Here is a 23,989-nt window from a genome sequence, read left to right on the forward strand (position 1 = left end):
TAATTCGGTGCCAAGCTTGAAAAATGTCTTGACATAGCCCAGGCTCTACTTTACATCAAATAAATCCCTATCTTGCACTAGAATCACTTAATAATGAGGCTCAGTAGTTCTGTTTTGGTGGGTAGGGACTGGGCAAACAAATCTTAGATTCAGGGACAGACTGCTCTTGGGCACAAGTCACATTTGGTCAGTTGCTGTTGGGACTGAAGTAGGAAGTGCCTTTAAGAAGTGTTATAACTTGGCCTTGGCTGGTGTGGCTCAGTGGATTGAGTGCTGGACTGTGAACCGAAGTGTTGCTGGTTCGATTCCCAGTCAGGGCACAGGCCTGGGTTGCGAGCCTGGTCCCCAGTTGGGGGTGCATGAGAAGCAATCACACACTGATGTTTCTCTCCCTCTCTTTCTCCCTTCTTTTCCCTCTCTCTAAAAATAAATAAATAAAATCTTAAAAATAAAGAGGTGTTATAACTTAAAAAGAAATACATATACACATCAATGACATGCTGCAGTACAATAATGAAAATCTGAAATGAATATTGAAATCTTTAAAGAGATTTTAATGTTAATTACACTCAACATTTAAAGAGGAAGAAGTTCACACCTTTAAAAAAGGAATAAGCAAACATTTGTGTTTAACAGGAACTTCTTAAATACATGATTTTCTTCTAAGAGCAATTGCTTTGTTTTTCAAAAAGTGCTCCATCCGGGGTCTCTACCTGACCTACTTCTTTCTATGCCCACGTGATCAGTGAAACTTCTCCATGGCTCTTCTACTTATGCCCGGTGACTGAGATGATTTGACTAAGGTCTGCTGATAGGACTAAGTTCAAGGTCCTTTTGATAAAATAAAAACATTGGGCTCCCATCTCCCATTTGTTAGCCTGGGCAAAGCCATCGTGTGTTCTCTCTGCTTCTTATTTGCAGGGGGAATCTTCCAGGAAAGGGTTATCACGTGTCCTTGGAGTTCATGCTCCAAGGGTATGCCGATGGCACTGAGACATAAGCAGGAGGAGTTCTTGCGCATTCACCAGCCCCCTTGAGAGGTACAGTTGTGTGTACATCAAGGATGGCTTTCTGCGTCATGTTTCATAGTATGCATCCACCCAAAGGGCTGCGGATTTCTTCAACGCCCTGCGGAAGGAGTGGACAAGTTCAACAGGAGGTGAGACTCTGCGGTAAAAGTTGCTACTTCGTGAAACATTTGCTCTTTCACTTGGTTCAGTGCCATGTTCTCATTTTCAGCTATATGTGAAAAACACCTTTCTCTGTTGCCCAGTGGAAGAAGTCAAATACACTCAACTGTTTTTTGTTTTTTTTCTAGCAAGTGAGGTCACCTTTCCTTTATAGAAGAGATCGAGTTTTTCTTTCATTTATTCTTCTCTGTATCCCAAACCATCACCAACCCTTTTCTCTAGTATTAAAGAAAAAGCTTCACTGAGATTCCACAAGATAAAGCATACAACTATATACCAACCCAGCCAATATCCACCTACCCATCTTATTTTATAATGTGAAAGATACTTTTCTGGGCTCTGGGGATATAGCAATGAATAAGAGACAGGTGAGTCCTGTCCACATGGATTTCCTGATCTAGTAGGAGATATTAGAATTTATCACCCAATATGCTATTTAGTCATAATTGTGACAAAGGTCATGAATGAAGAAAACCAGGTGCTGCAGGTGCGTGGGACCTATTCACAGGGCTCAGGGAAGACTGAGGAGGGAAAGGCATTTGAGAGGAGCCTTGGAGAATAAATGGAAATAGACAGGTGGTCAGTTGGAAGAACATTAGAGGCAGAAGAGGCGACAAAGGAAATGAAATGACAAGGGGCAGGGGGTTATGTAACAAAGGAAGGGAGGTCAGTTATCTGGAGGGTGTAGAAGGAGGAGAAGAAGGTAGAGTCCAAAACTGGAACACTAGTCACGAGGTCAGATCAGAATGGGCCTGGCCTTTTTTTTTTTTTTTTCACTCAAGAGACTGTCATGTTTTTTTCTTTGTTCTTCCCCAATTCCAAAAAGAAAAGAAGTTATTAAACCCTGATTGCTGGCTGTTAGTTTGACCAGCACAATGTTCTCTAGGGAGTTGTGAATGCTTCAGGATGAGTATGAATTTTCAGCTCCCTCAGGCCTTGCCATTCTTAGTCAGTGACCCCTGGGGTCAGTCTAAGGGGATCAGCCATCCCTGACTGATTCACACATTTATGTTCTGTTGGATCTTGCAAGCATCTTAGTTTGCACTCCTGAACCAGATGATTTGAAATCCCTCTCACGTAAGTTCTCAAACCTGTAAAGGCTCTGTAGGGGACACAAAGACAAATAATACACAACCCTGGTTTAAGAAGCTTGAAATTTAGCAGGACAGAAAGGCATTTTCACTAAGAAGTACCTGGAAGGCAGAAGGTAAATGTTAAGAATTGTGATTTGATGTTGTTCATGTCCATGCTGGACATACAGGTGCCCTTTAATGAATGGTTATTGGGTGAATGAGTCACAGGCCAGTGAACAGTCTGGGGACTGGCAGTGAAGGAAGATGAGAGCAGGGAGTTGAGGGCACTCTGTTATTACCTGACAATATCTCCAAACGCCGTCAACATGGGCTTGTTCACATACTGCAATCCATGCTTGGCACACAGGGACCTCACCAGGGGCGCCGCCCTGTGATAATTATGGCGAGGCATAGTGGGGAACAGACTAGGGAAACAGAAGCGAGACATCTACACCTCAGACCCACAGAGAAACATGGAAGAATTTTCTTTCCCCATTACTAAACAAAATTATGTCAGTAATTCAGACCCAGCTTTGACTTTGCACATTGCTTCTGCTCTGCTCTGGGAATTTAAACAACACTTGCCAAACATTCTTATCTAATCTCTTAACTTTCTGTGGGCCCCCTGGGTGGCAATGTGTGGGAAAAGCTAAGGAAATACATATTAGCTCCATCAAAAATGTTTATATTTGGCCAGCTCAAATGAAAGCATGGAGTTTTCTCCCATTCCGAATTACCTAGAGAGCTGGCGATAGCCACCCTCCATCTCTGCCTCTCTTTGTGTGTCTGTCTCTCTCTCTCTCCATCTGATTCCTGCATCATGAACAGATGAGACTATTCAGTAAATTCTAGTCATGGCAAATGGGGAAAATTCCTGGGGTAGGAATAAGGAGTGAGAAAAGATGACATTCTAGCCAAGGTTTTCACTAACTAGCCAGATGACTTTCTTGGTTTTTACCTCCTCTTTGATAAAATATAATAATAACTCTGTCTTGGTGTGCTGGGATTTTAAAGGACCAACATGAAAGAAAGGATAAGAAAATCTGATGACTGGGTATAAGAAGTCTTTCCCTCTCTAACTATCACAGAAGCGGCTTAGACAGAAGGACGTGGAAAGTCTCCCCGCTCAGTATTCTGGAGAGATTAACCGTCAGAGGATTATAATTTACTCTTTCTTTAGGGCGTGTTGCCTAACTGACTCGTTGGTAAAGTATTTCCAGATGCCATTTGGAAATTGCAGCAGAGACTGAATTTCATTATTAATTATTTTGTAACCTAAAGGTATAGACAGGTAGGGATTTAGGAACTGACTGAACAAAATAAATGACAAAAGAGAAATGGAGGCATGGATACACGGAACAGACTTTCAGATACTGGGGGGGGGGGTGGAGGTGGGGGCTTGGGGGGCTGGATGAAAGAAGGTGAAGGGATTGAGCCAAAAAGAAACCCCATATATACATAACACAAGACACAGACAACAGTGTGGTGTTACTCAGAGGGAAAGGGGGGTGGGGGTAAGTTGAGGTGAGCAAAGGGAGGAAATAGGGGCAGAAGGAAACTTTGCTCGGGGTGATGGGCACACGATGCAGTGAGCAGATGATGTTTTGTTGAGTTGTACGCTTGAAACCTGTATGGTTTTATTAATCAATGTCACCCCAACAAATCAACTAACAAACTAACTAACTAACTAAATTACAATTAAGTTTCAGCACAACTTGGTTACCCAAGTGGTATGATTTTTTCTTGAGCTTTGACAACAAACCAGATGCAAAGAAAACAATCAACACTTTCTAAATCCATAGGAACATGGAAACAGAGTCACTGGTATTTTTCCAAGATTTCACTTGATTTACTAACAATTGTTATACCTCCTTCTTTTCTTTCTTTTCTTCCTTACCATGAATGTTAGGAAAAAGATAGAAGCCTTTAGAGAATTCTGGTTCAATTTTTTTCCCCTCTGGGATCCCAAGATTATGGCTCTGCTCTGGACTGTATGGGGTCTATTGTATGTCAGAGTGCACACGCCCTAACATGGACTGTTTTCATCACTCACTGGTGCTCGATTTGGAAGTTCAGGTGTCCAGTGAACCAGTCATTGAAAAAGGATTGTTCAACATTACAGGTGGCCAAGACCTGCAAAGAGAAAGCTTACGTTAGATATAAATAAGCTTGTGTCAGACAGAAAAAATGTTTAGTTGTTTTTTTTTTTTCCATTCAGTCATTCAACAAGTGCTCATTGAGTACCTCTTTTGTGTAAGAAATTATGAGGAATGAATAAGTTAGATGGTCCAGGAAAATAACTTACAATTTAAAATGGCAATAAGACATTTTCTAAGGAGTATATATAAGGCAATAGATATGAAAAAGCGTATAGGATTTGAGGGGGCTAAGTCACCATCAGCCTTGGATACAGAAGACTACGTTGTCACAAATGAGGACCTTGGCAGATGGCAGTGAGAGTACAGGATTTTGGTAGAGATTGTAGGGGTTAGAATATCCTTTCCATAGAGTGGACTTGAAGGGCTTCTAAATGGGGAATAAGACATGGAACGGTTTTCACCAAGGGTTCTATGCATAGAAGTGCATTCAATGTGAGTATTTTCTTTTGTAATCTAAAGGTTTATATATTGACAAAGTATCATCCTGGCGAGTTTGCAGGCTTCCCAAGACTCCCCAAATTAAAATCCCTCATGAATGTTACTTTATTCAATACCTTTCTAAGGCTTAATTCTAGTTGGGGTTGTTGTCTTTTTGAATGTTATTTTGGGGTTCTTCTATGTCAGTGTTTCTCAAAGCATTCTTCAGAGAAACTTGGGGTTCCCTGGGACATTTTTCAGGAGATATGCAAGGTAAAAACTAGTCCAGTAATACTCCTAAGATGCTTTTTTTTTTATCTTTTCATTCTCATTTCTCATGCCTGTACAGTGATTTTTCCCAGAGACCACTGACATGGGATGGCACCATCACTCTGATGCTAACCTGTGTTGGTTTAATTCTTATTTTAACTAATACTAACTTAATAATTAATCCATGATATTTTAAAGGGTCTCAGGTTTCATTTCAAATGTAATAAATATCCACAAATATAAATAACTTGTACAAACACAAGCTCTTTTAGGCTCTTGGTAACTTTTAAGTGTATGATGTGCTTCTGTGACCAAAAACCTGAGAACCCTTACTCTGTGCCCTACGGAAGGTGCCCTGAATTTGGCAATGAGCTTGGAGAAGGAAGCCGAGTTATGACTGGGCTCTCCAGTCAATCACGGCACAGCTGCTGGAAGGCTGAGGAGGCAGGGGTGTTCTGTACTGGTCACAGCTCTGAATCATTCACAGCATGCTTGGAGGGCATGCCATGTTTCCCCACGGAGCCTCTCTACCTGCACCAAGAAATGAGGTGCATTCCAATGTCCTTCTGGGTGTCAGGTTCATTCTGTAATTCTAGGAGTCTCAGATTCACTTGAAAGGCTGTGTCATGTGGGAGTAGGGGTCCGCAACTCTTCTATAAAGTGACAAACAGCAAATATTTTAATTCTCTGTCACAGCTACTTAATTCTGCTGTTGCAGCATGGAAGCCTTTATAGATAATATAAAGATGTGTGAACGTGGTTGTGTTCCAAGAAAACTTTATTTATAGAAATAAGCAGTGGGCTGGATCGGGCCCTTGAACTGTGGTTTACGGACACCTGGTTTAGAGCAGAGGGTCTGAAATCAAACTGCTTGGGTTTAAAACCTGCTTGTACCACTTATTAGCTATGTGATCTTATGCAAGTTACCCAACCTCTACATGCCTCAATTTTATAATTTGTAAAGGAATAACCGTAGCAGCTATTTCATGTAATTCCGTACAAAGCAGTTGACAATGCCGGGTCTCTGGCAAGCGTTGGATAAGTATGAATTCTTGTTATCAGAGGTAACCAGACTCTAACTCAGTCTGCTTTGAGGGAGCCTTTCCCAGGAACTTCATTATTACCTGAGTACTCAGCCAGTCTCTGTTCTCCTCTCTGCTCATTTTCATCGGTATGTGGCTCATCTGAGTAACATATGCAATCCAGGGACTTTCGAGAAACCTTTTGGAGAATAAAAGGAGGAAGTGATGACTCCTTGGGTATTACAGTTCCAATTGCTGGGCTTGCATAATTGCTGGCAGAGCTGGCTGAGCAGTGGAGGAAGTGCAAGGGACTCCAAGGTTTTAATAAAACAGTAGTCATTTATTTTCCTCTTTGGAGGCCCTTTATATCTAGCAATGACGCACCAGGCATTTGGTCACGTGACCTGCTTTGCTGCTTGATGTGCAGAAGCAGTGCCCCAAAGTTTGCTGTGGCCTTGGTACAAAGATCAAGAGGTACCTAGATAACTTAAGGGCATATGCAAAATGATTGACAGCCAAGGCTTTGTCAACGGATAGAGCTGGGTTCAAGTTCTAGTATTGCACTGCCACTGGACCTTACTGGCTCTATAGCCTTGGGCAAGTGATTTAATCTCTCTGAGTTTCAGCTTCCTTAGCAGAAAATAAAGATGATACAATCTACGATTGTCGGAGGATTACACCAAATAAGATAACGCATGTTAAGCCTTTAGCAAAGTGCCCAATGCATATTAACTAGCATTATCCTTATTATTATGTAGGATTTAGAATAATAAAGTAAAATCATGAGGGGTAATACATGGGCAGTTGAAAGGCAATGTTCAGTGGGAAGTCATTTCGGTTGTGTTAAAATCTCTAGTCATAAAATAACTTTAAAAAATTTCTTTCCTTCCATAACCTTTGGCAAGGATTATGATGTCTAACTGGATTATAGTTTTAAAAGATTTGAGGATCAGGTGAAATACTGCAATTAGGAATTCAACAAGTGGGGAAAAAAGGAGTAGGTTGGGCAAAAGATTTTTTCTAGGGAGCTCTTCTTCTTACTTAACTATTTCAACTTTTTTTTTTTTTCCATTTTCTAGGAGATGTCCCAGTTATAGAGAATGGGACATAGTGTCATAATCTTATGGTAATCACGAATAGATTAGGTAAGGAAGTTAAGAGGAGTGCCTAGGTTATGGGAATAAGAGGATAGTCTTGCTTTCTCACTTGATGAAATATATGAGCATCATGGTTCCGAAGATTCCATAGAAAGGGCCAAATGTGATGAGATAGCGGATGTAAAAACTGCTGACCCAGGCAATATCCTGCAGAGAGAAGTGCTTGAAAGTTAGAGGCTCAGAAAACAATTTCATTCCCCCTCCATTGGGCCAGGGTCCTTACATGTACTGGCTAAATCTTATGTCCTGCTATTCAAGGAAGCTCTATCTAGACGGGAACAAGTGTTTTCATTTCCCATGTTCTACCTGATTTGGCTTAGAGAATGAGTGAAGTTACTCACCTCCCAATACCTTCGGAGGTACATCACTTGCATGGATTGTAGGTTGAAATAGACAGGCATGAGGAGGGGAAGCCCAACTGAAAAAAAAGAAAAAAAAAAAGACAAAGATGGCAAATAAATGAGTAGAATATGACCTCAGTGCAAGTCATCAGGAGTCTAATCTTCTTAACATGCCACCCTGCAATGTTGCCTCTGTGCAGGGCAGCAAGGTTGAGACCCAAAACTGGGAGTTTGGAGTCTCTGAAGGCTGAACCAGAAATTTGGTTCAAGCTCCCTCATTCTTGATGGAGGCACCCTGGAAAAGCTCCTGCTGTGAGCTTTCAAGTTATCTCAGAGTCTATGGAATTTGTCTGTCCTTCACGATCTTTAGCATTGGACCCTGCCATAATATCTGAAGATGGCAGAAATAAAGAAGGTGTACTCCTTTCCTGGCCAGAGGATGATTTACCTGCCTCTCCCCCAGGATCAGTGAGATTAGAGCAAAAACAAGTCTTGTGGATAACCTTTGGGTTTTTACAGACTCTCTCTTTGACCACACTTTGGTCAGGTACTCTGAGTCCTCTTCTAGACTACAAACCTTCAAGCTCTGCAGACTCTCAGCATAAATGACTTTATCCATCCCACGTACTGGAAAACTTGAACAAACACTAGCATAGTTTCTAACAGCTCAGGGCCACATCCCTGAGACGACTTTTCTTTTCTTAGAATGTTTATGTTAGAAAACTTCCTATTGTAAATTCTCCCTCTGTCCCTTTGAAATGTATCTTCTATGACCCTGAAATGTCTTCCTCTAGGGCCTGGGAATTATCCCTTTGAAATATGATCACGAAGGTTAGGGCCCAGTCTCTGGGAAGAGAGGAGCCTAACTTCCATATGCACCAGTTAGCAGACACAGACAGCTTAATCACAGTGACCACTTTCCTCTCCCCTCGACAACTTGTAGAAATTATCTCTAGCATGCCCCCAAGTTTAAAAAGTCTCCCACTTTTTGTTGCAGCAGAGTTGAACTCAGTTTGGACTAAAATCCCTCTCCCTTACTGCAACAGCCTGCATAAAATCTGTCTCGCCATCTTTAACAAATGTCCAGCTCTGTTTGTCTTGGACACTTGGAATCTGACTCATTTGTGCCTGAGATGCTAAGCTGGCATTTGAAGACCAAGGACGCAATGAAACTGCAATGAGGGCAGTGTGGTTTGGCCCGGTGGTGGGTTCTGCAGCGAGTCCGCACCCTTCATTCATTCTTCATAAACCAAGGGCATATATTGCTGCATGAAAGGTGGGAAGAGAGTTCAGAAAAGAAACTCCGAAAGCTATTGCTTATGTGAACACACATCTAGCTGGGTTGGGGATCAGCTGCCTTTCAAAATGGGGCACCAATATCTTCATTTCTGTTTTTGGTTGTGCAAGAGAAGGAGCAGGGGAATGCCACAGGATGGGCTTCAGAATTCCAGCAGAGGAAGGGGCAGCAGTGGAATTGATCTCCATGTCTCTGAAAATTGGCCCATAGGCCATCTAGTCAGGTTTGTTACAGATGACCACTGGCAGCCAACATGTGGGCAGATCAGCTAATCTGCCACAGAGTTTCTCAGCCTTGGCACGGTTGACATTTTGGGCCAGATAATTCTTTGTTGTCAGGGGTTATCTCGTGGTAGGAACTGTCCTGTTTAACAGCATCCCAGGCTTATACCTCCTGGATCCAGTAACATCCATCTCCCTCTGTGGTGGCAACCAACCAGGTCTCTAGAGACTGTCAAATGTCCCATTGGGGGCAACACTACTTCTGGTCAAGGACCACCAATCTACAGGAAATGTTTGGAATCTTCCTTGATTTTGACTTATTTCCCAAATGTTTTAGATGAACATATTTTGGGGTTCCAGGAAACCTTTTTTTTGTAATCTAGCATGGGTTTGATTCGGGTTAAGAGTAAAGCATTTTTTCAATTAATATTAGTATTATTGAGTTACCCTATATTTTTCTTTAAGTATGGACCCACACCCCACATTTAGACCTATTCTCTCTCTCTCTCTCTCTCTCTCTCTCTCTCTCTCTCTCCCCACCCCCTCTCTTTCTCTCCTAAAGTATCTTCTACAACTATATGTAAGCCATGGAAATAGCCAACTTTCTTCCACAGAGGAGCTGTATCGGTGTCTTATTCCTGGGCCTCCACTTTTTCTAACACCATACTGTCCATGCTTTGGCATTCTTTTCCTATCTCTCTTTCCTCCCTACCCAAAGGCCTCTATTCTTTTTTTGTTGATAGGTTTTTAATTTTTTCACATTTAGAGTTCCAGATGTAAGACCTCTTGATTGACATCCTGACTTCCATCCGTCTTGAATGAACTTCTTCCTTGCCCCAAACCCAGAGTGATAAGACACCTATTAAAAATTTCTATTTGCTTCTCTATTTCCTTTTCAGGTTTATGCCTCAGCTTTTCTGAGTTACAAGAAGATGTGGGCTGGTCTCTCTGTGAGAGGGTTCTAGTCATGCCTTCTGGCTTGACTACTGCTTGCTTCAAGGAAATGTAATAGTAAGGAATGTGGCTCCAAGGAGACTCACCCATGTAGAAGTATAGGTGCTGCTTTTCATAATCAACGTACTTGATTTTCTTCTTGCCATACTGAATGGAGAGAGAATAAAACTTAAATAAGAGACAATATTTCTGGCCACTATAGTCAAGAATATCTCTGTGTTTGCGTGTGTCTAAAATCTCTACGGAAAAAACCATCTGATCAGAGTTCATTGGCTTTTGAACTTGAAGCACTAGAAGAAGCAGAACTGGAATGGGAGGAAATATTGTGGCATCTTTTTGCTTTAATTAAATGTGGGCAATTCTTGCATGGATAGTTCATTCTCTTTGACTATGAGGATTGTAATCACTTTTTTTTTTTTAATTCCCATGGAAGCCATTTTAAGATTTTTTTTCCCTTATGTTGAGTGGAGTGGTAAATGAACAGGCATGTTTCTAATGAGTTTTTCTAGCTCCTCTTTAACTATAATGTTTACAATTCTTCTTGAAGCCCAGTCTCCATCTACATTCATTCAGCAGATATTTATTGAGTGGTCATGTGATTACAGATATAGGCATGGCTCCTCCTATCTGTTTCATCTTTCCTCATTTGTTTTCTTATCATGGATCACATGCTATAATTTGCTATTTGTAAAGCACAGTGATTTTTATATGATCTCAGTACTGGCCATTTGATTCCCTTCCTATAAGTCTCCTTCATTAATTTGATTTGTTCTCAGTGCATGAAGACAGCAAATACCTTGAGTAACTAGCAGACAATCAACAGATGTTTAACTGGAGGAATGAACAGATTAATGGCAATTCACACACCACTTTATATTTTTGCTGTGTATTCATTCAGTTACACTATAGGCAGTGTTTGACCCCATTCTTTTAATACTTTCCTACCTACATAAGTCTAGATTTAGTCCCTTATTTGGAGGGTAGGATCAATACTTCCTTATCCTATTATCATAAGTAAAAGAGAAACATCATGGTGATTAGGTAATAATAGCTATTTGCAGCTCCTCTCCAACTTCCAAATATTTGGAAAACGGAACAGGGAGTCCATGGGAAGTGCTTGGGAGTTAACAAACCTAAGGCAAAGGCTGGTCTTGAGTATCACTCCAAAGGAGGGTTCTAAATCTCCCAGGTACGCAGGACCTGGCCCATAGAAGATTTAACTCATGCTTGTTGTAAAAACGAAAGTTTGAAGAAAGTGATATAAATATTGGCAATAGAATGAGAGAAAGCAAATATTCAGGACTTGTCAGAACTACTTTTGATGTGAAAACAACTGCGTTTTAGAGGTTAAATAGTTTTAAGTGATTTTTTTGTGCAGCAGCTTTGAAACTATGTTTATAGATCCCTCAGGATACGCCCCAAGCGCAGCTGTAAAACTGGGAGAGGTGTCCGCCATCGATGGTGAAGTTCTAGAGAAGCCACTTCTGAAGGAGGTCAGGCTGCTTCACGAACTTCGTTGAGACAATCTCCCTTTGTCAGGGGGGTAATTAGGGAAGTCGGGTGTCACAATTTTAGCGATGAACACAAGGTTCACAAAGATCAGAGAGGCCCAGTTTGTGGAGCCATTGTTGAAAGCAACTGATTCACGATTACGGGCAACGATGTTGTTTTTCAAAATCTAGGCAAGAGAATTTGTTTCCTAATTTAGTCAGGTAAGAGGGCGAGTCTCCCAAAGCTAGGAAAACCAGTTTTCAAAAAGTTGCACAAGTTTTGGTTTATGTACCACAAGGCCCAGGCAGCAACTGGCAAAACTACATTCTTATTTTTATAAACCTCCTAAATAGTTCTAGAAGAAGATAACAGCTTCTTCCGAAGTACCTGATGTTAGACCTCCTTTGTTGAAAGAAAACTTCTTCCAAAGAAACGTGGTGATCATCCTTTACAACAAGTGAGAAGTTCTGGAATTGACTTTCCCCCTCCTTTTCCTATCTTTTAAGAACAACACGGATGGAATTGGAGAGAATTATGCTTAGAGAAATAAGCCAGGCAGTGGAAGACAAATACAATATGATCTCACCTAACACAGGACACTAATGAACAACACAAACAAATGGGCAAAACAGAACCAGAGGCAAGTAAACAAGGAGCAGATGGAAAGTGACCAGGGGGAAGGGGGAGAGGAAAAGGGAGAACAGAAGGGGAAGGGTTTAGTCAAGGAACTTGTATAAAAGACCCATGAACATGGACAATGGGGTAACGGGATGGGAATGGACTGTGGGAGAAGGGGTGGGCAGGGTGTGGGGGGGGCAATGGGGGAAAAAGTGGGACAACTGTAATAGAAGAAAACAATAAATAAAAATAAGAAGTGTAAATTAGAGATGGGATCTCTAAGTATCTTAAGAAGCATTCGGGCTGTGGTTCATGTATAAATGAACCCAGATAAACATGAGCTAAAAATAGCAACATAGTCTCTTTTAAATGAGCTAGAATTACTTGAACTAACTAGATTTAGATGTTTGTGCTTTAGCGCTTATTGAGTGCACTGACTTGTCTTCCCTGAGTGGATGTCTCCGTGTCCTTGCAGAGTCATTGCCAATCTCAGTTCCTTAGTTTTACTATTTCCCATTAGCATGTGTTGTCTCAGAGCTAGTGACAGGACCTACGCAGGGATCCGCTTGTCACCGGGGTTGCTCAAGCAGAGTGATATGGCTTATATTTCTTATGCTCGGAGGTTATAGTAAGTAACTGTTAAGGACATAGAGTCATGCACTCTGTATCTTCTAGTTTGAGAACCCCAGATTCAGTTATTTCAAATCTATACTCTGGACTTGGAAAAGAGAGATGTTCTAAGGACATGCATGAAGTGGGGAGCCCCAGCTGGATCTTTCCGAGACCAGGCAATAGGCCTTTCTAAGAAGCACCTCTCGGAACTGCTAGGAACCACTTCTAGGAACTTCCAGTGGTCAGGATTTCTAAACATACCTTGACAGGTTGCATATCTCCAAGCAGGAAAAGTGGGCCCATATCAATATCTGGATCTTTTGGGTAAATATTTGGTTTTACGTGATGTTGGAAGTGTCGGTAATTCCACCAGTTTGTTGAAAGGCCCTGGAGAGAAGAGGTGGTTCATTAGTGGCTGCAAGATTTCTCTTTTGAAAGATCCTTCATGATCAGTTTTCTGCATGCATCTCCCAAGTCAGAATAAGACGTTTCAGTTCCTCAAACTTGCCCCCACTGCTGGGTCATAGAATGGTTCACTGAACAGGAGCTCGCAAAGCCTATGAACAAATAATTATCTGATTCAGGAACATGAGTTCGGGCTCCAACAACTCCTGATCATGAAAAATCATAAGAACCTGTTGAAATGGAATATATTTCCATCTTTCTTTTTTGATTCTCTTATAAAAAGAATTCTGAAGGTAGGCGGGGAAGACAATATTTTTCCTATTTTTTTTTTTAAAAAAAGAAACCTCAGCTCTAAGACTTTAATTAGTTCTGGGGAGAAAAATGGCCCCAGGAATCCTGCTTCAATGAGTATTTCAAAGACTCATAGATCTGAAGTGATCTCCCAGGGGAGCTTGGCTTAGATCATTGCATGTCCAGGCTTCGATGTTTTCATATAAAAATAAATGAGAATAAAAATATTTTAGCCCTGGCCATGTAGCTCAGTTGGTTAGAGATACACCAAGGTTGTAGGTTTGATCCCCAGTCAGGGTACCAGGGCACATGCAAGAATGAACAAATAAATGCATAAATAAGTGAGACAACAAATTGATGTTTCTTTCTCTCTCTCTCTGACCCTCTTCCTCTCTCTCTCTTTAAAATCAATATAAGAATATTTTAGTTGATGCCATGCTCAAATCATCCCTGATTAGGTTGTTTGTGATTTTATCTCTCTAAATTAAAGTCTGAAGGGTTTAACAGAGCAAAGGATTTAGAAGCACATCAACCTAGTTTCATATATTAGATGTATAACTATTGCTGTATGGTTCGGGTAAATTACCCATCCTCTTTAAGGCTCGATTTCATCTCTGACATGTATAGTATAATGATATTTACCTCCAGGGGTCATTTGGGGAGAATGAGATGCTGTCTGCAAAATGTTGGCACATCGAGGGAGTCAATTTCCTCTCCTTTCCCCTGTGCTGTTAGTCATTTACAGAAAAATAAGCAGCAGTAGATTTTTATTGTGTATTTGACCTCTCTCAATAACTGGTCTATATGTGTTTTAGATCTTCACTGTGCAATACAGTAGCCATAGCCACATGGGGCTACTGAGCGTTTGAAATGTGACCAACTTAAGATGGGCTGTGACTGTATAATACATACCGAATTTAGACGATTCAGGATTAAAAAATGAATAAAAATATCAACAATTTTTAGGCAGATTTCTTGTTAAAATGATGCTATTTGAATATATAGAATAATAAAATTACCTTTTAAAATGTGGCTATTAGAAAATAGAGGATGGCTTACGACATTTTAATGTGCCTTTCATTATGTTTCTGTGGCACTGTGTTGGTCCTCACACTGTACATCTATGGTACAGGAAGGAGATGGGTTTGTTTGAAAAATTTGGGTTAGCAGTGTCCTCCCGTAGTCTTCACTGCTGTTTTCTCTTAGCAGCCTCCCCTAAGCCTTCCATCCATCAGGAGCAGTATTCTCTTCTCACGCCTAACATTGTCCGGTGTCCTTCTGTTACAGAAACAGGGGAGTCCAAAAACAAACCCCAGAGTTTGCGGCCGGGAGATAGGGAAAAGGAAGCAGCTTTCAGGATGCCCTTGCATGCCTGGGGCTAGTGGCTGGAAACATTGTTGCACAAAGATCCGCTTTACTTCCAAGGCTCAGGTCTGGAAGGGGTCTTGGACTGTGGGCTGGTATGAAAGAAGGAGACAGAGCCTACGTAGGGTTCTGTGAATGGTCAGGACTGTTTGCAACACCCACTGCGTGAGAGGACACGGAGAGAGAGGAGGCAGGGAGGAAGAGAGGAGCTGCGAACATTTTGGGCTGACTCTGGCTCTAGGAGGCTCTCTCAGGCTTTCTCTCTGGCCGTCACTCTCTGGCTCTCGCTCTGGTGGGCCCCCTCCATGTGGCTTGGAGGGGCAGGGGTCTCCAGGCTTCTTTAAGAAGAAGCTCTTGCCAGGCGGTTTTGAGAAGGAGAGGAGATCCATGCGGTTTGCAGGAAGAAGGCAGTTTACAAGGAGGCTGAGAATCCAGGCGGTCCTGCATTGAGAGCAGGAGGGAACCACAGCACAGAAAGGACCTCCCCAATCAGAACTGAGTGATCGGCAGCTACTGGTAAAGCTGAACTGTTCCTAGGAAGTAGGGAAACGGTGTTTCTGACTTTCCTAAGACTGGCCCGGTCTGGGAGGGGGAGGCAGGACTTTGTGTAAATAAACAATTCTTTTTCTTTTCACCAAACTCTGGTATTCAGAGTTACGATTCTGGTGGCGGGCAATCGGGCCCCTAACTAAACAGCCCGTGGGTTCTGTTTCAGTCGGAGCAGCCCAGGGGTTCTGTTACACTTCAATGGAATCTCTCTCCCCAGCCCAGCTCTCTCTCCTGAATGTCATGGTTAAATGGCTATCACTTTCCAACGTTTCCTTTTGGATGTCTCATGATATTTCAAACCCAGCATGGACTCATCAATTTCTGTTCTTCCTTCTGGGGCTCCAGGGACTCTGAATTTCTCTCATCAAACACCACCCACTCACTCTTACAATTGTGTATTCATTCATTTATTCTCCCATTCATTATTTACTTTGAAGTATGTCCTGTGTGTCAGATATTGACCTAGGCGGTATTTGGAATCTAAGGATAGACATGATAAAATGGGATTCCCACACTTGGGAAACATGATCTCTTGGGAACAGTAGACAGGAGCAAGGACACTGTGATAAGCAATGGTTCTCGTTTCCAGTTAATCCTCTGGGAGCCACAATATCTTGGCCTCTTCTACTATCTGACTCTACTATTAAGCCAATGACTAGCTATGGAAATTGGTAATATGAGAGACAGTTTTGGATTCATGAAAGTCAGAGCATCTGTTCAAGCTTGTGGATCTTAGAACAGTGGCCAGAGTTGTTACAGGTATGACCTAAAGCAGCTGGCTCCTCCCTAGCTCTTCTGTCTGGAAGCCACAGTTACTGGAGATAAGTGACCCATGGGGAAGTGAGGATTACCAAGTACCTACAAAAACAGGCTACCCTGCACCAAGTTGTACATAGGAACCATCCTAAGTCATGCCTCGTTTCCATATTAGGTCCTTCCTGGGGCAGTATCCAGGCTTTGGGCTGAAACCATCCTGGATCTGAAGCCATGCTACTAGGTGTGTGGCCTTGGGCAAATTCCTTATCTGTAAAATGCAGGAGGTTACTAGAAGGATTACAGGAAATAACATGCTTGACACTCTTTCCCCAAAATGTTTTAGGATGTAGTCATGGAAACGATATAGACCAGATTTTCAAGGCGGGCCTTAGTTTCAACTATTTTGCTTCTTCATCCCTGTAATAACATTTGATTCTTATAATTATAAAATCTGCACACTGGAAGAGCGTGGCTAAAAAAATATGCCATGGGGAGTTTGTTTTGATTATCGTATTGCAGAGAAGTCCAAACTGCATGCAGACATTTTGTAGTTTATTTTCAGAAGGGTTCTTTTCTTATGCAAATGCTGCAAAAACTAGAACGTCTATATTTTTGCACAGCTGTGGATGACAATTCCAAAGCGTCTCGATATCCGTCAATATCTGTGCCTTTTTCTGGTGGGGGGAGGGTAAATTAATGTGAAATCAAGTTTTGAAATTTAAAATTGTCTTGTATGTACAAGGTGGGGATGTTAGCTGTTTATAGGATAATTTTCCTGGTTACCTCCCTCTCACTCATGTTTCCTCCCCATAGATAACTGTCTTTCCTGTACAGTAGTTGAAACCTATATTATTAATTTTACTCACGAATCATTAGTTTTGCCTGCAAAAGGGCAGAGTGCACTTGATTTGCTTTTAAGGGCATTTCTCATTTATTTACTCTGGTTATGGGTCATCAAGATTATATTCAAAATTCTTTCTGGTCATGGCTGGTGTGACCCAGTTGTTTGGAGCACGGTCCAGTACACTGGAAAGTCATGAGTTTGATTCCCAGTCAGGGCACATACCGAGACCGAAGGTTGTCCCTGGTTGGGGCACATATGGGAGGGAACCAATCAATGTTTCTTTCTCTCTCTCCTCGCCTCTCTCTCTCTCTCCCTTCCTTTTTCTTTAAAATATAACTATATCTATCTGTATCTATGTACATAAATAGATAAAATTTAAAAATTGTTTCTGGAGACACAATTCATAGCAAGAGAGTTGTGTACAAATTTGGACCAATGGGAAAGCAGTGTTTTATTTATTTTTTAAGTACCAGTACAGGTGGGGCTGATTTGAAATATGCCATACACTGGCACCAAATCAATTGCCAATTATCTCCAGAGCAGATGAGTCTCACTTTTCCTCTGACTTCCTCAGAGTAGGGGGGATAGAGTGAGAGGGTCCATTACCTGACTCTCACATTGACATAAGAAACCATCTCTGCTTTAGTTCTGTGTTAAAGATTTCTGAGTGAATTTAAAAACATTTTATTTAACACTGGTGGAAAAAAAGGCAGAAGAGTGTGCTTACAGGAATTTTCCTGTTAAACCTGTCACATAAAGTGACATTATTCATTCTAACCATTTGGGGGACATATTTCTAATATGAATCCTGATCCAACTCTCTGTCATTTTAATATATTTAAGCCTCAATTTGTTCAACTGGTAACAGGGTAGAATTAGATTTAGATGGTGATTCTAATTCCGTATCTTCCAAGTTAATATATAATGATTTTGATAAGAAAAACAATGAGGCTCTGAGCTAGTGCTTATGAGTTTTTTCTAAGAGGGCCTGACTTGAATGCAAGGATTTGGCTTAGTGGAAGGCTCAGAGGCATTTCATATTCTCCTGGGCCAGAGTACATTGTCACCAAATCCTAGAATGTCATAGTAAAGCAGAGATCTAGCTTAACTTCTGTTACAGATGAGAACACTTGAGGGCCAGAGATAGAATGTGACTCCCTCAAGGTCACACAGTGAACATTATCAGAGTCAGGACTAGAAGCCATTCTTAGCAGTCCTTGGTTGGCTCATTCATTCATTCATTCAAAAAAGTGCTCATTGAAGGCCTGCTATGTGCTGGGCACTATGCTTGGTGCTGCATTGCAGTGGGGCATAGAATACTGTGCCTGCCCTTCCGGAACTTATGTTAGTGGGGATAAGATCGACTGCCATTATGCCCGCCTGTTTTTTCCAGCAGTCTGGGTTTTGCAGCCCTCAGCTCTTGAAGAGATTCATTTGCGCTTCCTTTTACACCCTTCCCCATTCTCTTCACTTTTATCTATTCTCCTGCACCTTTTTCTTTATTTCTTCACAGCCCCACCTTTCCAGGACTATCCAGGCTTGCTGGATCCCCCTAGCTTCCCCACAGTGACTGTTCAGAGCTCTCTTAAGAATAGTCTCATTTTACAGGTCATATCTTCATTTTCAAAGGCACAATTCTTCTTCTGCAAGGCAGTTTCTTAACAAGATGCCAAGGATTAGGCCAAATAGTTTACTGGGGTAAGAAAAAATGGTAGAACTTCTTAAATAAAAATAAACCCTTTCTTCATAAAGATTTAAAATTCTAATTTTAATATATATTATAATATAATATTACATATCAACATCTATACATAGTATTTACATTATTACTGCATTGACTTTCTCTGTGGGATATGCACAAACATTTTTTTTACTGATATGAGTGCACAAGAAAACTTGGAAACCGCTGCCTTAGAAAATGACCTTTAAGAATCCCATCACACTCCCTGAACATCCTGTACCTTGAGATGACACATCACAAATCTGTGCATCAGGTGGTTCCATCTGGACTTCTTAAATATGGAAAGATGGCCTGTGTCATGCTGCAGAAAGGAACTCTGGGCCTAGAAGAGATGACGTTGTTAGAGGGAGATTCGTCTGACCTCAAACCAAGTGCACTTTCTATGTCCCCTACATGTGACATTCTTTCCCAGTTCTGCGCCTTTGTGCAGATGGTTCTCTCAGCCTACAATGTGATCTTTGCCACTGTCAGAACATTCCAGAGTGGAAAGAGCATGGCCTTCGGAGTCAGGAGGGTTTGGGTTCTAAACTGTTCTTCACCACTTTTGAGCTGCACAACTCGGTGAGTTAGCAGTAGTAGCTCTGAACTCCGTTCTTCATCTGATTAGCGGGGATAATAGCACTTCACTCATCGGGCTGTTGTGCAACATAAATACATGTAAAATGCCCAGCTTATGCTAAGTGCCAAACCAATGTTTGCTTCCTCTCTTGCTTCCAAAGTTGCTTTTCAAGCAATAGTACAAGTTGGCTTTTAAGAAAATAATTAACATTAAAAATTCTGGAATTAACATTGACGGTAATTCTCCATAAAATCTTCTCAACTGTCCCCATCAAAATTAAATGCCTCTTTCTGCTACAACAGCACATGCTTGTTCCTCTCCTTGGCATCAATGCCATTCTGTCATGTAATATGTTCAGATATTTGAATGACAGTCTCCCTCACTGGATGACTTATTTCCTGAGGGCAGGGGTCAGGTGCATTTCCCTTTCTGTCCACAACCGTATGGTGCTTCTAGAAGGTCATGTTCAATGATTCATAAATTATTGAACAGAGATTTATCAAATTTATGTTCTAGGTGCTGATTGTCATTTATAGAGGAATCCAGACATTCTCATTCTCATCAGATGTATTCTCTGCTCTTGGAGAACTCATGGTCTAATGCATGGATGAATGCTGGTTGCTTAATGAATGAAAGATAAAAATGAGTGTCACATGGGGGAAAACAGAACTTTCAGTTACTGAACTCTTATGGACAAAATTGGGCAAAGAGTAGCAACTGTCATAAGTTAAATATTTCCATTATGCCAGTCCCTGTGCTAGATGTTTTACACATAAACTTTTTTAGTCCTCCTCGAAATATTTTCATAAAATCTGTTATCTCCATTTTACAGACAAGAAGCTGGGCCCAGCAAGGTTTGATAATCTGCTGGTGTCAGACACCGATGAGTGGCTTGCCAAGAAGTATCGAGCAGCAGCTGACACCAATCTAAAGAGAGAAGAAGGCGTTGTCAGCCTTCCCCTAAAGCCATTGTCTGAGCGTAGGGTATCTGCTTACCTGAGAAATTGTAAGAAGAAAGGAAATACATATTGTCATTGGCCAGCCATTGCCAAAATACCACAGCATTAGCCAAGCCAGGGCTTCCAAAACCAAGATCTGGATAAGGTGAAGGAAGAAGAACCCTAGGTTGGCATTGAACATGTTCATAGCCTCTAATGTCCTGCGCAGTTCTTGGAAGTCTTCCACCAACTGGGACTGTGAAATAGTCAAGGAAGAATTCAGTTCTTTCAGGGGAAAGGGGACACAAATGATATAATTAATAATGTTCTATTAGCTTATTAAGACCATAATTTTAGGAATAGAAATTTATTAGTATTAAGAAATTTAATAGGAGATAATTAAAAACAAAAAACAACAAGCAAATAAAACATTTGAAAAATATTATAATTTTTTTTTCTCTGGAAAATAGAAAGATGAGTAGTGAGTTGTCAATTGTCTTCAAACTATTATAAAACCTTATGTAATTTTTTTTTGAAAAGTGGTGGTGGTCAGTAAAGATATGCAGAAATTTAATAGTTGTCTTTTAAATCATCATTATTATTTCAGGTATTGATTTCTGGTTTTGCTTTGGGGAACTTTGTTATCTCTATGGGTCTGTGTTACCATAGATACTGGTACAGTTTACAAAGTGATTGCCATATGGTCAGCTGTTTATATGTGCAATGGGCTGGTTCATAGAAGACGATGAACATAAACGAATGTAGGTCACTTAGATAAGCTCAGTGGGTAAATTCTTGTAAGCTGTGCTCAGTGGATCCCCAGAAACAAGACAGGGTCTCTGGTGGCACTAGAGTGTCTGCTGGCTGGAGGGGTTCTGGTTCCGTGTATGTATACTGCATATATGTGCATGTGTGTGTATGTATAAGGCTAGCCTCAGTTTATAAGCTTGTCACATCATCCTGGAGAGTCAGTGCCAGGGCTGGGAGGAAATATCTCTTAACTTAATGGCAATAATGGGGTGGAAACCAGAATCGTGAGAAAATGATCAGAGTATAAGAAAGAGAACAGGATTGTTTACATGTAAGAATGGAGAGAAGTTTGAAATAAAAGAAGAGCTATGAACATAATTTTAGAAGTAAAAAAGTTAATTTAAAAATTCACTGATACACCTTTTAAAGGATCCACTGCCTGGGAAAAGTCTCAAGCCCCCATCAACCCTGGAATTCTGGAGGCCATACATACTTTTAATAGGTCATCTCTAGAGTGTCTCAGGGCCTGGTCATGTTTTCCAACCCATTTATTTTACAGAGACAAGGTCACCAAAGCCCAGAGGAGGGACTGGTCTGAAATCTTCAGCAAGTCAGTGACAGATGCCAGACTTAAACTTATGTTTCCTGACATCCAGTTTGGTGCTCAAACACTAATTGTCTATGTATATCTCTGGGTAAATATAAAATAGTCATTGATCATCTAAAAGAGTGTTGATCTCTGGGAGTAACCACACATTTCCTTTAGTTTTATATATATATATATATATATATATATATATATATATATATATATATATACACATATATATATATCTTTACACAGATATACTTAAGAAAATTTATGGTAGTTACCTCCAGAGACCAGCACTCTTTTAGACAATGAATGGTTATCTGAAAGCTTTTAGCATTAGTGGGATTTTCTTTTCCTTAAAGAATATTCTTAAGAAAAACAATTAAGCTTTGCATGATCTTCCTTTTTTATCCTAGGGCCTCCGGCTAAATGATATGGACTTAACTGGAGGTTTATCAATTACTTGTGCCACTATTGAGTTCATGATAACAATAGCATCTAAAATTTATTGAGTATTTACCGTGTTCCAGACACTGGTGTGAACATTTAAATGCCTGTAACTCTTTCAATAATCTCCCAATAACTCTTATGACATCAGCACTCTTGTTGCTGTTTTACAGAGAGAGAAGCTGGGCTGCACAGAGGTTTGGTAGCTGGCCTAAGCCCACACTACTTGCGGCAGGGCTGGGTTTGAGTCCAGGCTCTCCACCCTCAGAGTACCCACCCTTGTGAACGCAGAGCCACGCTTCTGACACACAGCCTTGTGGGGTGCACATGGACCTCCGGGGAGAGCCTCTGTGTTTGTCTCTGGTCTGCATGTAACTAAGTTCTGTATCCTCAGGTTCCCTCTTCCCTCTGTGAGGTTGCTTCCTCCTTTCTTAAAGCAGAAATAGAACCCTCATTCTCTCTGCCTCACAGTGATAGATGAACCAGCACTTTGTACAAATTATTTCCAAAGAATTATACAAATGTAAGTTGCTTAAAAAATAAATTGCAAAAAAATTGAAATGCTTAATATTAGCTAAAATCCTTTTAATCTTTATATAAAATCATCCTAGTGAATTTTCAGTCTTACAGAGACCCCATCCTTTGGAAGAGTATTCAGGTAACCACAGTATTAGAGAAAGAAAGAGTGATGTCTTTCCTTGGAAATACTTAAAGTGTTGGGGCCAGAGAAGTGACTTGAGAGTCCCAGTTCTTCAACACAGCAGCTGTAGGACTTTCAGAAAGTAATTTTTCCTCCCTGGACTAATTTCCCCAAATATCCAGAGGGCTATAGTTAGAATATAGTCACATCTTTCATTCATCAGCTGTTTATGGCGTTTCTACAGTGCAGATGAGTCCTGAGGACACAGGATAAGCCTAATAGAGATAACCGCTGCTCTCATGGAAATTAGTGTATCAGGGAGCATTGACATAGACATTAAGGAAATAATTACAAGCAGTCACTGAAAAAAAATTATATGTATGAGTTGCCTGGCATGAAGTAAGTGTTTAAAGACGTGGAATTACTGTCTGGTGCAGGGCCAAACATTCCATTTGTTTGTTTCACAGAGGTTTCAGAGCTCTGAGCGGGGAGATGACAGTGTTTGGAGACATGAAATCCACTCATTCATGCTGCTGCAGGCCCACCGGGCTTGATGGCTGGTTTCTCCCAAAAAGTGATAAGTTGGACCTGAGCTATACCTTGGTGCCGTCGCTCCACACATTCTTTTTTCTCCCATTGTTATTTACTTATTTTTTAAGATTGAATTTAGTGGGGTGAAATTGGTTCATAAAACCATACAGGTTTCAAGTGTACGCCTCAACAAAACATCACTTGCACACTGTATCCATGCACTCATTGTCCAAAGCAAAGTTTCTTTCCATCTCCATGTATCCCCTTGTTTTCCCACATCTACCTACTCTCACCCTCCTTTCCCTCAATCACCAAACTGTTGTCTGTATCTATGTGTCATATATATATATATATATATATATATATATATATATATATTTTTTTTTTTTTTTTTTTTTTTTTTTTGCCTAATCCCTTCACCTCCACAAAATTTTGAGTCCCGAGATCTCACTCACATTTTTGTTTCTCTCCTGGCTGGGCTCTCCCGGGGCCAGCTCTCCGATGAGCAGTGGCTTAAGGTACAGTCGCACAAGGTCAAGCTCCGGGTGCATGGCCCTGAAGACATCCTGTGAACCAGAGAGAATTGTTAGAGGCTTAGAAGAGACGTGCTTATCCACAGATGAGTCCCTTTTCGGACCTCACCTTGTGCCCATCTTGGGAAGCAGCACAGGCTGTGTTAACAGAAACTTGGCTTCCAACTCCCAATTGATGCTTCAAGTTGACTGAGCAAAATTACCCTTGGAAAATCCTGAATGACAG

At 41.0% G+C, this 23,989-nt stretch overlaps 1 protein-coding gene across 1 annotated transcript in view; it reads right to left on the minus strand.

Annotated features, from left to right (window-relative positions):
- Positions 1 to 533: 533 nt before the first annotated feature.
- LOC150017799 (fatty acid desaturase 2-like protein FADS2B) overlaps positions 534 to 23,989 on the minus strand; it is a 32,633-nt gene continuing 9,177 nt past the window's right edge. The window contains exons 2-12 of the mRNA XM_090261308.1: positions 23,686 to 23,796; positions 20,329 to 20,526; positions 18,994 to 19,095; positions 13,084 to 13,209; positions 10,188 to 10,248; positions 7,630 to 7,706; positions 7,338 to 7,435; positions 6,234 to 6,330; positions 4,317 to 4,396; positions 2,563 to 2,688; positions 534 to 1,128 (exon numbers count right to left, since the gene is read on the minus strand). Coding sequence (XP_090117434.1) covers positions 1,077 to 1,128; positions 2,563 to 2,688; positions 4,317 to 4,396; positions 6,234 to 6,330; positions 7,338 to 7,435; positions 7,630 to 7,706; positions 10,188 to 10,248; positions 13,084 to 13,209; positions 18,994 to 19,095; positions 20,329 to 20,526; positions 23,686 to 23,796 — 1,128 coding nt within the window. The 3' untranslated portion in view covers positions 534 to 1,076. The remainder of the gene's footprint in view (positions 1,129 to 2,562; positions 2,689 to 4,316; positions 4,397 to 6,233; positions 6,331 to 7,337; positions 7,436 to 7,629; positions 7,707 to 10,187; positions 10,249 to 13,083; positions 13,210 to 18,993; positions 19,096 to 20,328; positions 20,527 to 23,685; positions 23,797 to 23,989) is intronic.

This window comes from Furipterus horrens, unplaced genomic scaffold (assembly GCF_987537825.1).
Source record: "Furipterus horrens unplaced genomic scaffold, mFurHor1.1.pri manual_scaffold_2, whole genome shotgun sequence".
NCBI classification, from domain to species: Eukaryota; Metazoa; Chordata; class Mammalia; order Chiroptera; family Furipteridae; genus Furipterus; species Furipterus horrens.